Source organism: Nanorana parkeri, unplaced genomic scaffold (assembly GCF_000935625.1).
Source record: "Nanorana parkeri isolate BGI_ZX_2015 unplaced genomic scaffold, ASM93562v1 scaffold1756, whole genome shotgun sequence".
In the NCBI taxonomy this organism is placed as follows: domain Eukaryota; kingdom Metazoa; phylum Chordata; class Amphibia; order Anura; family Dicroglossidae; genus Nanorana; species Nanorana parkeri.
In genome coordinates, this window is record NW_017308024.1 from 284,626 (window position 1) to 300,130 (window position 15,505).

General features: G+C 45.5%; 1 protein-coding gene across 1 annotated transcript in view; it reads right to left on the minus strand.

The window, feature by feature from the left end:
- The window catches only part of LOC108799554 (type I inositol 1,4,5-trisphosphate 5-phosphatase-like), a 31,124-nt gene extending 15,673 nt beyond the window's left edge, over positions 1–15,451 (minus strand). The window contains exons 1-2 of the mRNA XM_018571427.1: positions 15,330–15,451; positions 13,683–13,770 (exon numbers count right to left, since the gene is read on the minus strand). Coding sequence (XP_018426929.1) covers positions 13,683–13,770; positions 15,330–15,451 — 210 coding nt within the window. The remainder of the gene's footprint in view (positions 1–13,682; positions 13,771–15,329) is intronic.
- Between the last annotated feature and the right edge of the window lie 54 nt (positions 15,452–15,505).

Here is a 15,505-nt window from a genome sequence, read left to right on the forward strand (position 1 = left end):
AAGGACTCTTTCTGTGTGCTCCGTGCATTGCTGGGCCTGAGCATTCTGACCAATTGCCTTTTGCCAATTGGCTAAAAAGGAATTTCTTCAAGTGGGCACACTTCCAAGCTAGTGATCATGAACGGGGCCCATGAAGCCGTATCTCCTGTGCTTGAGGAGAACAGGGGGCACCAGTATAATATTCCTGTGTATGTGAAGGTCCTTCATGATACATAAATCCATGACAATCATCACACAGCAAACCATAATGACATCAGTACCCCAGGCCCAAGAAAAGTCCAAGTATGCTGCTGTCTGCTGATGTAGAAATTGCCACGTCCAAAGACAACCAAAGACCAAATTGCAAAATCCAAAGACCACGTCTTAATGAGGTCCTAGCATACATTCAAGGAAAGAATAAAAAGAGTCCCAAAATCATTGTGGGCCATTGGTGAGCCCCGTAACCCCTCAAATCCTGTTGGCTGAACCCTTGTTCAATATTTCCTATAAAGTAATGAATTCCTTAAAGTTCTAAGAATCTTGACTACTTTTTGCAGTGCTCCTCACACTTGACACCCAAACCTACCAGAAAAGAATCCATTCTAGTGACAGTCCCTCTCAACAGTTGAGCAACTTCAGTTCAGTTCAGTTGAGCAACCCACCAATACAACAGACTCCACCTACTGAGCAATCAAAGATTTCTTTGGAATCAACCCAAATAACATAGCACCACCGCCTCCCACTCCATGCTGATGTTAATTGTGGGCAGTTTGGTGCTGAAACAGTGATGTAGCAATGCCAAACTGAATTAAAAACAATTAGATGATGGATACTGGAATAATGGCCCCATGGCCAATGGACACATGGCCCCACCAGCCCTCTGCACACAAATATATATATGTAGCGTCCCCCTTCCTCGGTCAGCCCTATCCCGGCACAGGATAACACTACCGGTGGGTCTGGAGGGGTGATCTACAGTAAAGTGAAATAACGGGTCTCCCTGTCTTTCCTCTATAAGAAACCTCTATTATGGACCCACAGCACACCAGCAAGCCTTGAGTTACTTGGGTCACTTGCTATGGGTTGCGGCAGCTCAGATTCTTCTTTCCTAGGGATACATTCACTTGCTATTGCCCACCAGCACTTACTGCCCTTTTGAGTAATCGATTGAAGTGAGGTCCAGAGTGCAGTTATGATGCTTGGAACGTTTATTGTAGAACTTCAAGGAGAGAGGTAGAGGAGGGTTAGGATCATCCAGGCAGAGGTAGACTCCATTACTTTACAGAGTGTGGTTAATGCTTCCATGCACCGCAGGTCAAACACCTGACACTGCATTGCTTGATGTAGAAGTTGCTGATCCGTGTCTTTAGCAGCAGCAACCACTGGACCTGTTGCCACCAAGCTCCAGGGTGATTATATAGCTAGTCACCAGGCTTTGAGGCCTAGTCAGCTTAGGCAATCCAGCATGGCCTCCCCACAGGCAGGCAAAACAAATGGCAAACGCACTCATCAATTTGTTACCAGCTTTACAGCAAGGTGCACATGGAAGGGCCTAAGGGTGTCTCAGCTGCCTTGTGATGTGCGGGATCCCGTGTGCATCCCTGTGCCTTTAAGAGAGGTTGGGCTTCCTCCTGACAAACCTGAACCCAATTTTATCTTTTGCCACATGTGCTCCAAGATGGAGACTCTCCTAGTTTAGAGTTAGGACCGCACTATAAGAGGTGCCTTGGCGCGGCTGTGCGGCTTTCACATTTTCTGCAGAAGGCGTGTATCCAAACCTCTGTTTTTAACCTTAGCGTGAGACAAGTTTTTTTTACATGCTGGTGAGTGTGCTGGGAAACCTTTTGCTGTTTGTACTCCCCACAGGCAGGGCCCGGGGGAGGAAGAGAGCGCTCACATGGCCCACTCCAAGTATTTATCTCCTACCCCAGCATGCCCCACTGGCAATCGTTCGACAGTGATTGGCTGGAGAGGGATATCTACTCCTAGCAATCCCATTGGTTGCTCTGTTCTATCACCAGGGCACACCCTGCAGTACCTCTGGCAGCAGACAGATGGCGAGCAAGGATAGATTGTTTAGGGGGGGAGAACCACATGAACTAAACTACAAATTAGTATCAGACCACATACAATCCGATAAACACTAAGGGGGTTATTCACAAAGCTACCGAAGGCAGCCCAGTAAATAACCCAGGCGAAGTGAAGTGAGCCGAACTACATCCGCCTATTCTCTCAGGCTCAGTACGGCTGATTTCAGAGTTGTGAAGTTCCAGCATACACTCTCCTGTTATAAAATCATCATTGTAATAGGAATACATAGCAGAGTTGTTTCTGATGTGATGCAATCTCCATTTCTCAAGACTAGATATCCCATCATGCATTGCTTCCAGCAAGCAATGATGATGTTACATTGTGGGAAGTTCAGATGGAAGACTTAGTTAAGGTGGTGACACCAGGAAGGGCATATTCACAGGGATGAGTGAAATGGTGTCACTGCATTGAGGAAGTATCTTCAATAAGTAAGTGTACAAACGTCTAGATGGATATGGATATTAGGAGTGGAATAGAACTTATGGAAACTCAGATTTATGTTTAGTTTGTGACCATAGATCCCCATTAAACAAACGGCTGCTGTATATATTCCCACTTCTTTTACATCCAATGAGACCCTTATGATTTAGTGACTTGGAAACTGCTGAAGCCAATGGATCAGTATGACAGCCAGGCAACTAGTATCTTCAGATTGAGGGATGAACAATGGCAGCCGCCATATTTGCTCTGTATGGGTCTTCATTAAACAACATTCATAACCCTCCACCCCCCACGGAGGACAGCGCGCAGGTTAATGTTGTCGCCTACGATCGCGTGAACGCGCCGCATCGCCACCATCAAACATGCGGATTTCTATGCCGACTTTTGCGCCAGCGCTGCAGAATCATTCACTCCTGTATATGAGTTCATCTCTATCCTGCATACACTATTTCCACACACGCCTCGCACTCCTCGCACCTCGCTCGGTTTCCCTCCCTCGGCGTATTTATCACGCGGCTGACACAATCAATACTTTTAATCTAGAGCTAAATTTATTAACTATGGTAGACAGGAGGGGAGACAAATGTGACCCCCGCCTCGCGCGCCGCGCGCACCACATGACTGCGCCAACTTCAGGGGTTCACAAAGTTTCTGCATGGAGCGATAAGACGGAGGTCTCACTGACATGGGGGGATTAATAAAGTGGAACCCTACTACCGTCACATGTAGCCCCTGACTCCCCCTAGATCCTTAAGGGCCCATTCACATGTGTGTGTGTGTTGTACGTTACCACAATGCATAGCAATGCGTCTGTCGTGGTGCTGTTCACTGTGAATGGTACCCCAACGCACGGTACAGTAAAGCACAAGGTGTTGCGGTGCACTGCAATGTTAAAAAAGGGTCATACTTATTTCCTTTACCCATTGCGGTGCACTGGCAGCCCATTCATAATACGTGAATGCACCGCAACAGAATGCTTAGATCTGAACGGGCTGCTAGGGTCACCATGCATGGTGCAATCTGTGTACAAGATCTATCACTAGTATGCATAATGAGGACCAACCTAATCTATGCAATCACTTTGTATCCAAGCAGGTAGGTGCTTGTACTACATAATTGTTGGTAGATCTAAGGCTGACCATACACCTTACACAGTGGCATCACAAGGGGGGTGGGGGGGTGCGGCCCGCACCCGAGTGCCACCATTGGAGGGGTGACACCAAAATGACTGACAGTCATTTTGGTGTCACCCCCTCTGAAAAGTTGGGCACTCGGTCATGGACGGAGAGCCCGACAGTGTCAGGAGAGAGGAGGGGACCCCGCGGCATATCTTATCCTGCCGGGTGATCATTCCCTCCTCCCTCTGCCGGTGTCCATCACTAAGATGGCCACCGGCAGGCATCAATAAGATGACCGCGCATGCACAATGACGTAATCGCGCACGCGCGTGGCGACGTCATGCCGGCGGGGTGTCACCCGGCCTCGCGACCCCCCTGACCTTACAACCTGATTGTACAATCTGCTTTGGATCTTCCATCAACTACGCGATGTAAGATCCTATTTCTTACCTTTTAGATGTGCCTGTGTAGTTGGAGCCTTTGCAAGCTTCTCTCTCAATTTACAAGTGGCAGGAAACTCTGTCTGTCCGCATAGAAAGACCAGGGACAGACTGAGCTTCCTGCCGTTACCCTTCAATGCTTCTACATCTTTAATCCCTGTAAAGGTGCCCACACACCTTACGATAATCCTAAGATAATCGCAGGAAATCCCGCGATCGTACAATTATCGTAAGGTGTGTGGAAGCCGTGCGACCTCTACTACTGTAAGGTCGCACGACTTTTATCTTAGGAACATGTTCGAAAACCCGCCGAGAATCGTACGATGTTCTGCGGGTGTGTAGCATGTTCTTAAGATAAAAGCCGGGCGGGCTCACAGTGCCCGTTCAGCATTGCGGTCATCGGAAGAACGCCCCTCATTGCAAGTACGATCTGCCTGTCCAAGATAGGCAGATCGTACGTTTTTTTAATTACCTTACAACCATCGCAAGACAAAAGTCTTGCGATGGTTGTAAGGTGTGTGACCAGCCTTATGCCCAGTCTTACAACCATCGCAAGACTGGGCACAGTGGGATGTGGGGGTGACTATGGCATGTGGGGAGCGACTATGGGATGTGGGGGTGACTATGGGATGTGGGGGTGACTATGGCATGTGGGGGTGACTATGGGATGTGGGGGGTGACTATGGGATGTGGGGGGTGACTATGGGATGTGGGGGTGACTATTTATAAGAGAGAAGTCACCAGCACTCCAGGGATGTGAAATAATCAGCTCAGATTTCTTTGCAATGCGTCACATACATAAAAGAGCCAACGTTTCGGGGGCCACGTCGGGTCCCTTCCTCAGTGACTATTGGGTGACTATGAGGACTGATAGGGCCACGGTTGTAGAATTAAGGTTGGCAGGTAACTGGTATAGAGAAGATTGGCTGGGGAAAGGACAGATGCCACCAGAATATGATATGAGATAAGAAAGGAGAAGGGAAGACGCGGTAGAAGGGATCGCCGTAGCGCTGCGCAGCGTAGTCGGTCCCCGCACCGCCACTTTTGTTTATTGATGGGCTGCGCTGTGTCTTTCCGCTGCAACACATTGATTTTTCCTATAACTTAAACAATGAAGCCCATTCATTTCTCTGATTGTCCCTTCCTCCCCACAATGCCCGGCGCGCTCATTACAATGATTTTTTGTTTATTCATGATCCATTACGCCGATCCCCGCACAACAAAACCAGATATTGATTTGCATTTATAATCAAATGGGTCAATGCATTTATCAATATCTCAATTATCGCGTCATATGATATCGGTATAATACTCCGGCGGGTGGACTATAGAGAGGGAGGACTATAGGGAGGGAGGGCTATAGGGAGGGAGGACTATAGAGAGGGAGGACTATAGAGAGGGAGGACTATAGAGAGGGAGGACTATAGGGAGGGAGGGCTATAGGGAGGGAGGACTATAGAGAGGGAGGACTATAGAGAGGGAGGACTATAGGGAGGGAGGACTAGAACCTCAATACACGGAATGGGAGCTGCGAGGGTGCAGACAGACATGTTCCCTATGTAGGTTCATATGTGCTGAACATAGCTGGCAGAAGCAGAGTATTGATTTTTAATTACAGCTTAATGAGCCGTCTTATGGAGAGATTGACCCAAAACATCCACCCAATGAAAACCTAACCCTATGCATGAGAGCTGCCAAAGCATTTGTATGTATTCTTAATGCAGTTCTGAGATTTACACTGCTCTGCCACACAGCACAGACCAATCGGGCAGGACAGGAGACCTTAAAGGAGAACTATGGGGTCAGGGTTTTTCCCCATAGTTCTCCTCAGGGTCACAAGAAGACACAAACTAGCGTCCTCCCGTCACCCAAAGCTCAGTATATAGAGAGCTACAGCTCGCGGTATACTGAGACGCCGCAGCTGAAGCGGATCCCGTCATTACTGTCTGGATCCACCCAGCTGCGTGATTGACAGCTGGCTCTGCCTATCCAGAGGCAGAGCCAGCTGTGTGCGCCCCCTCCCCCGTCCGTTTTGTCAGTCAGCGCTGGAGGATCGGAGCGGGGAGGTGGGGAATCCCTGCAGGGAGCCGTGAATGACAGTCACGGCTCTCTGCATGGACAGGATCGAGAAGTGAGCTTGCTCTCTTCCCGATCTACTAAGCCGACGTGTGACAGTTTCATTGTCACACGTTCGGATAGAACTATGAGGCTGAGTGATCACCCGACCGTGATCTGTCGTTACACCCCTAGGAGCAGAGAGTGGTGGAGGTGGTGATTGGGGGCCCCGTGATCTGTCATTACACCCCTAGGGGCAGAGAGTGGTGGAGGTGGTGATTGGGGGCCCCGTGATCTATCGTTACATCCTTGGGAGCACAGAGTGGTGGGGGGGTGATTGGGGGGTCCCGTGATCTGTTGTTACACCCCTGGGAGCACAGAGTACTAAAGGTGATGATTGGGGGCCCTGTGATCTGTCGTTACACCCCTGGGAGCACAGAGTGGTGGGGGTGGTGATTGGGGGCCCTGTGATCTGTCGTTACACCCCTGGGAGCACAGAGTGGTAGGGGTGGAGATTGGGGGTCCCGTGATCTGTCGTTACACCCCTGGGAGCACAGAGTGGTAGGGGTGGTGATTGGGGGTCCCGTGATCTGTCGTTATACCCCTGGGAGCACCGATAGGTTGGGGATGGGGATTGGAGTTTTTATTTTCATTACTATAAGGGACTGATTTATGACACGCTCGCACAGAGTATATCTATGAGAACGATGTTCAGAGCTCATTACTGCCACTAGATGGAGCCGATGTGCATAGGATTCTAATGCCCCATGGTTACAAACATTTGTGGGGCCATGGTTACAAACATTTAGCTGAACGTCATTGTATACGTGGATCCACCATACCTGACACCATCGTGCTTTCACACCTGACATTTGTAACAGTTCTAAGTTTATGGCTTGTGCGTCGTGTAATCTGTATTATGTACAATTTTCTCATTACGGTGCAGATAAGTAGCCATAAGTCCAGATTGCCTTATCAGGTGTGAAATGATAAAACGTGAAGCAGATAACCGCGCTGGCCATTGCCCAGTTGCAATCATCGTGATGTTTTGTGTCTCACTGGACCAACAATCATCGGAATAAAAAGACAGAATGGGGTGCACTGCACACAAGTTATCATACGGTATGCCAAGGGTTCACATGGTGTACAAAACATTCACAGCGTCTATATAAAATGCTCTTATTTCTTTTAAAGAATAGTAGCTATACTGCGCCTGAGCAGTATATCCCCATTGACTTCTAGGGGGGTAGATAAGTCCCATAGAAGTCAATAGGGATATACTGCTCATAGGGGTAGATGAACCCCATAGAAGCCGATGGGGATGATACCGCTCATCGGGTTGACAAGCCCCATAGGACTCAATAGGGATAGACTGCTTATATGGTAGACAAGCCCCACAGAACTCGATACAGATAAACTCTTCAGAGGGGTAGAAGAGCCCCATAGAGGTTATTGGGGATATACTGCTCATAGGGGTAGATGAGTCCCATATAAGTCAATAGGGATATACTGCTTATAGGGGTAGACATGCCCCATAGACGTCAATGGGGATATGCTGCTCATAGGGGTAGACAAGTGCCACACAAGTCAGTGAGGATATACTGCTCATGGGAGTAGACAAGCCCCATAGAAGTTAATAGGGATATACTGCTTATAGGGGTAGACTAGCCTCCATAGAAGTCAATAGGGATATACTGCTCATAGGTTAGATGAACTCCATAGAAGCAAATTGGGATAAACTGCTTAAAGGGGTAGACAAGCCCCATAGAACTCAATAGGGATAAGCTGCTCATAGGGGTAGACAAGCCCCACAGAACTCAAAAGGGATAAACTGCTCATAGGGGTAGAAGAGCCACATAGAAGTCAATGGGGATATACTGCTCATGTTGGTAGACGAGTCCCACACAAGTCAGTGGGGATACACTGCTCATGGGGGTAGACAAGCCCAATAGAAGTTAATGGGGATATACTGCTCATAAGGGTAAACAAGCCCCATATAAGTCAATAAGGATACGCTGTTCATAGAGGTAGAAGAGCACCACAAAAGAGAATGGGGATACACTGCTCATAGGGGTAGATAGGTCCCATAGAAATCAATGGGCAGATAATGCTCATAGTGGTAGGCGAGCCATGTGACCGGATGCCGAGAACCACAAAGTAAGCTGATGCCAGAAAATGTGAAAAGGTGTCACAATACACCATGTGCTTTAGGGCCTCCAACCTTTCACCATGCCCACCGATCAATGAGGCGCCATGGCGTACTTTTTGCCCACCAAAATCTGTCCTTACCATGAGAGGGTTGGTTGGTTATGCTTGCCGCCCCCAAGGCCAAAGGTTCCATGCCCTCCCCTGGCTCATAGCTTATTTCAGTATGGTGCATGTTAAATCCTGCTTGATGCTTATGTGGGTTTACAATAAAACGCACCTTCCATAGGTATGAAACTATGAATGGTAACACATGGGGGGAAAAAATGTCTGCAATGAACTACAGTGAAAATAAAGGTGACTCTGAAACCTGGGGCTCCCCATGTGCAAACCAGTTCAGGTTTCTATCTCCACTGAAAACTATAAATACTTGAATACTACGCTGCCTATGATTTCCACAGTTCATTTTAATCTGCCTTATACAGCTGAATTCTCTTTAAATACATTTGTATTATTCAAATAATATTATGGTCAGGCTGATGGACTCGGTACATTTCCATAAATCCGGCATTAGTACAGACCTGCTATTGATGTACTGTGGAGTAAATGCTGAAGGGTAAGCAGATGCTGCCCTCTCCTGGCCCTTTTATATCATCAGCTGACACGGAGGTCATGATAAAACAGCCAATTAAGGAAAAATGCTGCACAATTATATATTTAATTAAGCTGTTATGCTAAATGTTTGCCTTACAGTTGAAGATTGCCCTAGAATTACTCTGTGATCATTGAATGGCCATAAAACACATGTATCATGATGAATGCATGGCGCCATGTTTGACTTCTGTCCGTGCTCCAGTTGTTCAGCAATCAGCATTTACCGGAGACACCATGCAATTCATGGTGTCACTCAGCCACCCTTGTGATGTCTCCGTCGTTGGTAACATCAGGCTACATTCACACATTAGCAGTAAACATGACAAATAATACATTCAAATGTATCCTGTTTACACTTGAGCAAAGTCCGTGTGGCACAAAAACACGTTGCGCGAAAAAGTCCAAGCACAATACTCTAGGTGGATTCCACGCGTTCTGGCTATGGTAATAACAAAGTCCAAATCCCATTCGCACTGCCACGGTCTCAAAACCACAAGGTATATGTGGTGCCCAGGTGACCACACGGATGGCGCCGTGCAAAACACTAATAGTAAATAAAAGTAATTTACTACCACTGTCGCTCTGATGAAGGATCCCTGTGCGGACCCGAAACGTTAGCACCGTATGACAGTATGTGACATTGGGTATTGAATAAACATATCAATACTTTAAAAACCCTTCAAGTGTGTGCCGGTTAATTACTTTAATTTACTGGCTATGGTAATAGCCGCAAGCGCGCGGAATCCGCTCGCGTGTTAAAGTTTGCGCATCTTCATGCAAACACTATGTGAAAATGGAGCCCTGAGCACAGAGCAAGCATTTCCCAGTCTGGCTTTGCAATCACAAGACATGAATGTGATGGAGGAGGGCTCGCTGACGCCATGAGTTGCATGCTGTTACTGGTAAATGGCCAACAGTTTCCAATGCTGATTGCTGAACAACCAGATCACGGACAGAAGTCAAACATGGCGCCACGCGTTCATCATGACACGTGTTTTATGGCCACTTAATGATCAGAGAATAATTCTAGGGTGATCTTCAACTTTAATGCAAACATTTAGCATAATGCTGGGCACACACCTTACAACCATCGCAAGACTTTTGTCTTGCGATGGTTGTAAGGTACTTAAAAAAATTTACAATCTGCCTATCTTGGACAGGCAGATCGTACTTGCAATGATCACAAGCCGCGCCCCCCCGAGGGGCGGGCTTCCGATGACCGCAATGCCGAACGGGCAGTGTGCGCTTGCGCACACCGGCCAGTCCAGCTTTTATCTTACGAACATGCTACACACCCGCCGAACATCGTACGATGCTCGGCGGGTTTTTTAAACATGTTCGTAAGTTAAAAGTCGTGCGACCTTACAGTAGTAGAGGTTGCACGGCTCCCACACACCTTACGATAATCATACGATCGCGGGATTTCCCACGATTATCGTACGATTATCGTAAGGTGTGTGGGCACCCTAACATTGCAAAGCCAGACTGGGAAATGCTTGGTCTGTGCCCTGTGGCTCCATTCGCACATGGCATTTGCATGAAAACGCGCAAGCTTTAACATACAAGCGGATTCCACACATCTACGGCTATTACTATAGTCAGAACGCGTGGAATCCACCTAGAGCAGGGGTAGCCAAACTCCGGCCCTCCAGCTGTGGTGAAACTACAAATCCCATGATGCATCTCTCTCCGGGAGTCATGTCTGTGGCTGTGAGAATCTTGCAATGCCTCATGGGATTTGTAGTTCCACCACAGCTGGAGGGCCGGAGTTTGGTTACCCCTGGCCTAGAGTATCGCGCTTGGACTTTTTGCGCGACGTGTGTTTTTGTACCGCACGGTCTGAACAGGATACATTTGAATGCATTATTTTCTATGTTTACTGCTAATTTGTGAACGGAGCCTAATGCTACCAACGACGAAGACATCACAAGGGTGGCTGAGTGACACCATGAGTTGCATGGTGTCACTGGTAAATGCTCAACAACTGGAGCACGGACAGGAGTCAAACATGGTGCTCCGACTTTATCAAGAGTCATGTGTTCTAACAATGTATTCCGGGATGACCTTCTTATGTATTTTATGAATGGGGAAAAGGCCCATTTATGGGCTGAAGCACAGAATTAGGCATGAAGCCACTGATATAGGCTGCCTTCTGCTTTTATGGAGTTGTTCCATTAACACCTTGCAGGCGGGTTACCAGTATTACATTCTGTCATCACATTGCAGATTACCCTGGCAACTATAACCAGATATTAAGTCAGAGATTTTGGTTGGTGATAATGTAGTGAAAGGGTAGGCAACCTGGGCAACCCAGCTGTTGTGGAACTACAAGTCCCATGAGTTACTGCAAGACTCTGACCACCCCAGGTATGACTCCCTCTGGCAGAGGTATGATAGGATTTTTTACATTTGTCACATCTGAAGTGATAGCTAGAGAGCAGGGGTAGGCAACCTCGGCACTCCAGCTGACTACATGTCTGGCATTGCAAGACTCTGGCAGCCACAGTACAGGAGGGCAGGAATGATCCCAATTCTTGCAAGAGCACCAGAGCACAATGGTTAGCACTTCTGCCTTACAGCACTGGGGTTTGAATCCTGACCAGGACACTATATGCATGGAGTATGCATGATCTTCCTGTGTTTATGTGGGTTTCCTCCTTCATTCCAAAGCCATGCTGGTAGGTGAAAGGCTCCTATCTAAAATATACACTAATATAGTATGCTGAGCGTGCCCAAGATGGCTACCGCACCTCCTATTTGCCCCGGGCCAGATGTACTCTCTCTGCTGCCCCAAGGCAAGGTTTCTCTATGCGCCCGCCAACCAAACCCAAATGGAGGGCGGCGCCAGGGTTAGTTTTAATTTTTTTTATAATTTTTGTGAACAAAATATATATTTTTATCTTTTAAAATTGTTATTTATCTTATTATCTTTGACTTTATTATTTTTTAATAAATGTTTTATCTTATTTTTTTGGTACTTTTTTAAATAATTTTTTTAACTTATTATTTTTTATCATTTTTTTATCTTATTATTTTTAAATTTTTTTATCAAATTTTTTTTTCCACTTAACTTTATTGCTATCACACAGGATCTAACAAGCCCCTGTGTGCCCCTTTCAGAAGGACGGATGAGCAGGTTGCGCTGTACATTTAGCTCTGATTGCCCAAAGCAGGGCTAAATGTACAAAACAACCACCGCCCGGTGCCCGAAACCGATCTGCTTCTCGCCATAGACAGGAGATCATCATCCCCTCTGGCTGAAAAAGTGCTGGAAGAAGGAGATCATGCCTATAAGAGGCGGATTATAAATAAATCCCTATTATTCACAAGTTCCCTGGTGGGTCCTGGTCTTGGTGGGCCTAATGCAAATACCCTTTTACACACTTATTATAATGAGCCTGAGATTACCATGGTAATGATATGAGGTTAAGAGGATGCTGAGGATGTCATTAATCTCCATAAGGACTTCCCTCAACGGCCTGAGATTGGTGGATTTTTATGGTCAAAAGACAGAGCACACCAGCATGTAGCACAGTGTAGTGGTGACCTGAGGAGTGATAGGTGGTCTCTTTGACCTCTTGGAGGAGACTGCAGATACAAAGTTGCCATGTGTTTGGGATTCCCCATCCCAGCATAAAGTAAACTGAAAACACGAAGCGCACAGCTCACCCCTATCATGCGTCCCCACAATCCGCACTCGGTGCACAGATGACGAAGGCCGAGTAGGGCAGAGGTGAGTCTGCGGTTGTGCTTTGTATAGATGCATGTGGGATAGGGTTTGAATTTCTTTGGGGGATTGTCGTGTCCTGGTAGCGCAGTTTTTGAGCCCATCTCAGCATAGTATGGCAGTGTTGGTGGTGCTACCTCCTGGGGCTTCTGGCTGTCCCTCCTCTACAGAGTTGAAGCAAAGAGGGAGAGTTTCTGGCACTCTGTGTGCACTGTGCAGCCTAAAGAGAACAGGTTCTGGGTTTTGCTACCATGTTACTGGCAGCAAAACCATCATCTTACTATGATGTCATCTGAATTGTGACATTGACATTACTATTATTTGTGCTATTGAGAACATTCCAGTAAAAACGAGTCTATGTTGTTCAATGAATGGCAATTGTGAGGACTTCAATTACCCCTTATGGACCATAATGATGACCTACTTGAAGAAAATGTAGGCAACAGCATGGGGATAGGGTTGAGAAGACATAGTTGACAGACATTGAGGGTGCAGAGTCAGTCAAGGTCTATGAAGAAGCACCAAGCCAAAGAAGGGAAGAAGCAGACCTAGTGACTTCCTTTGATGGTTCTGCAACTATAAGGAAATGCGGAATTCCTGTGTCATTTGACGATCAGGAGGACATGAGGTCTGGAGGACAAGATGAGTGGTTGTTTGCTGTCTGCAACTGGAAAGGCATTAGTGTAGCACAGATAGACCTGGATGTCCATGTTGATGGACAGAGGAAAGCATTCTAAGAGGGTGTGAGGCACTGGAACATGAGGTACCCATCTTCTGCGGCTGTCATGGGGTATTAGTGGAGATCTTCCCGAGTACTGGTTAAAGAGCTCACTCTGCTGTAGTACAGCTTATACTAAAGAGAAAGTCCCAATCCCACGCTACAATAATTCTACAAATAAAATGTAGGGCTGGTGGTGACCAATTGGTTGCTGATATGAAAATCCGATACTTCCATTTTCTGCTCCCCAGATTAGACACGCACAGAAATTCTGATATGGATAATACACTCATGAATGGACATGTTTTACTCACTGTAAAGCTGTCTGGCTGGGTAAAGTCATTGTCTATGAAGGCTCGAACCCAGTCATACTGTGACATCTCTTCACTCTGTATTAGAGTCCTGTGAAATCAAACATGTTCAATGTCATCAGTTCTGAATGATCCCACTTAGTATCAGACAATGTAACATACACTAAATTGTATCAGACAATGTAACATATACTGGATTCTATCAGACAATGTAACATACACTAAATTGTATCAGACAATGTAACATATACTGGATTGTATCAGTCAATGTAACATATTCTGAATTGTATCAGCCAATGTAACATATACTGGATTCTATCAGACAATGTAACATATACTGGATTGTATCAGACAATGTAACATATACTAAATTGTATCAGTCAATGTAACATATACTGGATTGTATCAGACAATGTAACATATACTGAATTGTATCAGCCAATGTAACATATACTGGATTATATCAGACAATGTAACATATACTGGATTATATCAGACAATGTAACATATACTGGATTGTATCAGACAATGTAACATATACTAAATTGTATCAGTCAATGTAACATATACTGGATTGTATCAGACAATGTAACATATACTGGAGTGTATCAGTCAATGTAACATACACTGGAGTGTATCAGCCAATGTAACATACACTGAATTGTATCAGTCAATGTAACATATACTGAATTGTATCAGACAATGTAACATATACTGAATTGTATCAGACAATGTAACATATACTGAATTGTATCACTCAATGTAACATATACTGAATTGTATCAGCCAATGTAACATATACTGGAGTGTATCAGACAATGTAACATATACTGAATAGTATCAGACAATGTAACATATACTGGATAGTATCTGCCAATGTAACATATACTGGAGTGTATCAGTCAATGTAACATACACTGGAGTGTATCAGACAATGTAACATATACTGAATTGTATCAGTCAATGTAACATATACTGGATTGTATCAGACAATGTAACATATACTGAATTGTATCAGCCAATGTAACATATACTGGATTCTATCAGACAATGTAACATATACTGGATTGTATCAGACAATGTAACATATACTGAATTGTATCAGACAATGTAACATATACTGAATTGTATCACTCAATGTAACATATACTGGATTGTATCACTCAATGTAACATATACTGAATTGTATCACTCAATGTAACATATACTGAATTGTATCAGACAATGTAACATATACTGGAGTGTATCAGCCAATGTAACATACACTGGAGTGTATCAGACAATGTAACATACACATACACATACATGGATTGTATTACTCAATGGACCTCATCTGGATAATGTCTGCAGTATACACTGAATAAGTCACTGTAACAAATACTGAATGCTATCTGAGTTCTATGTGGAGTTCAGTTGCCCCATTTGCACCCCTCAGTACATTCCTCAACTGTCTTTGTCTGTCCCACCATGACATGGGCATGAAAATGATCCTCATAAAGATAAAATCAGAATCACGTCAACAGGCAGCATAATGTCCACTGGAATAGGAGCTACAACTCACAGAGGTGCATTGATTTGCATCTTTCCTATTTGTCTGGAGTACAGATTGAATACAAATAATCTCTTGGCAGAGACTGATGAGGATATTACCTGATGAAGCATTCAGCGGACCCCATATTCACCTGGTAGTTCTTCCCCCCAAATTCCTGCAGGTGAAGAGCTATGAAAGCCGGCTGGTGCTCCTGTACTGTCTGATAGGAGGACACAGACATTCAAGGAGAAGAAAGGGAGGTAAAGTAAATCTACAAATACCAATTAGAAATATA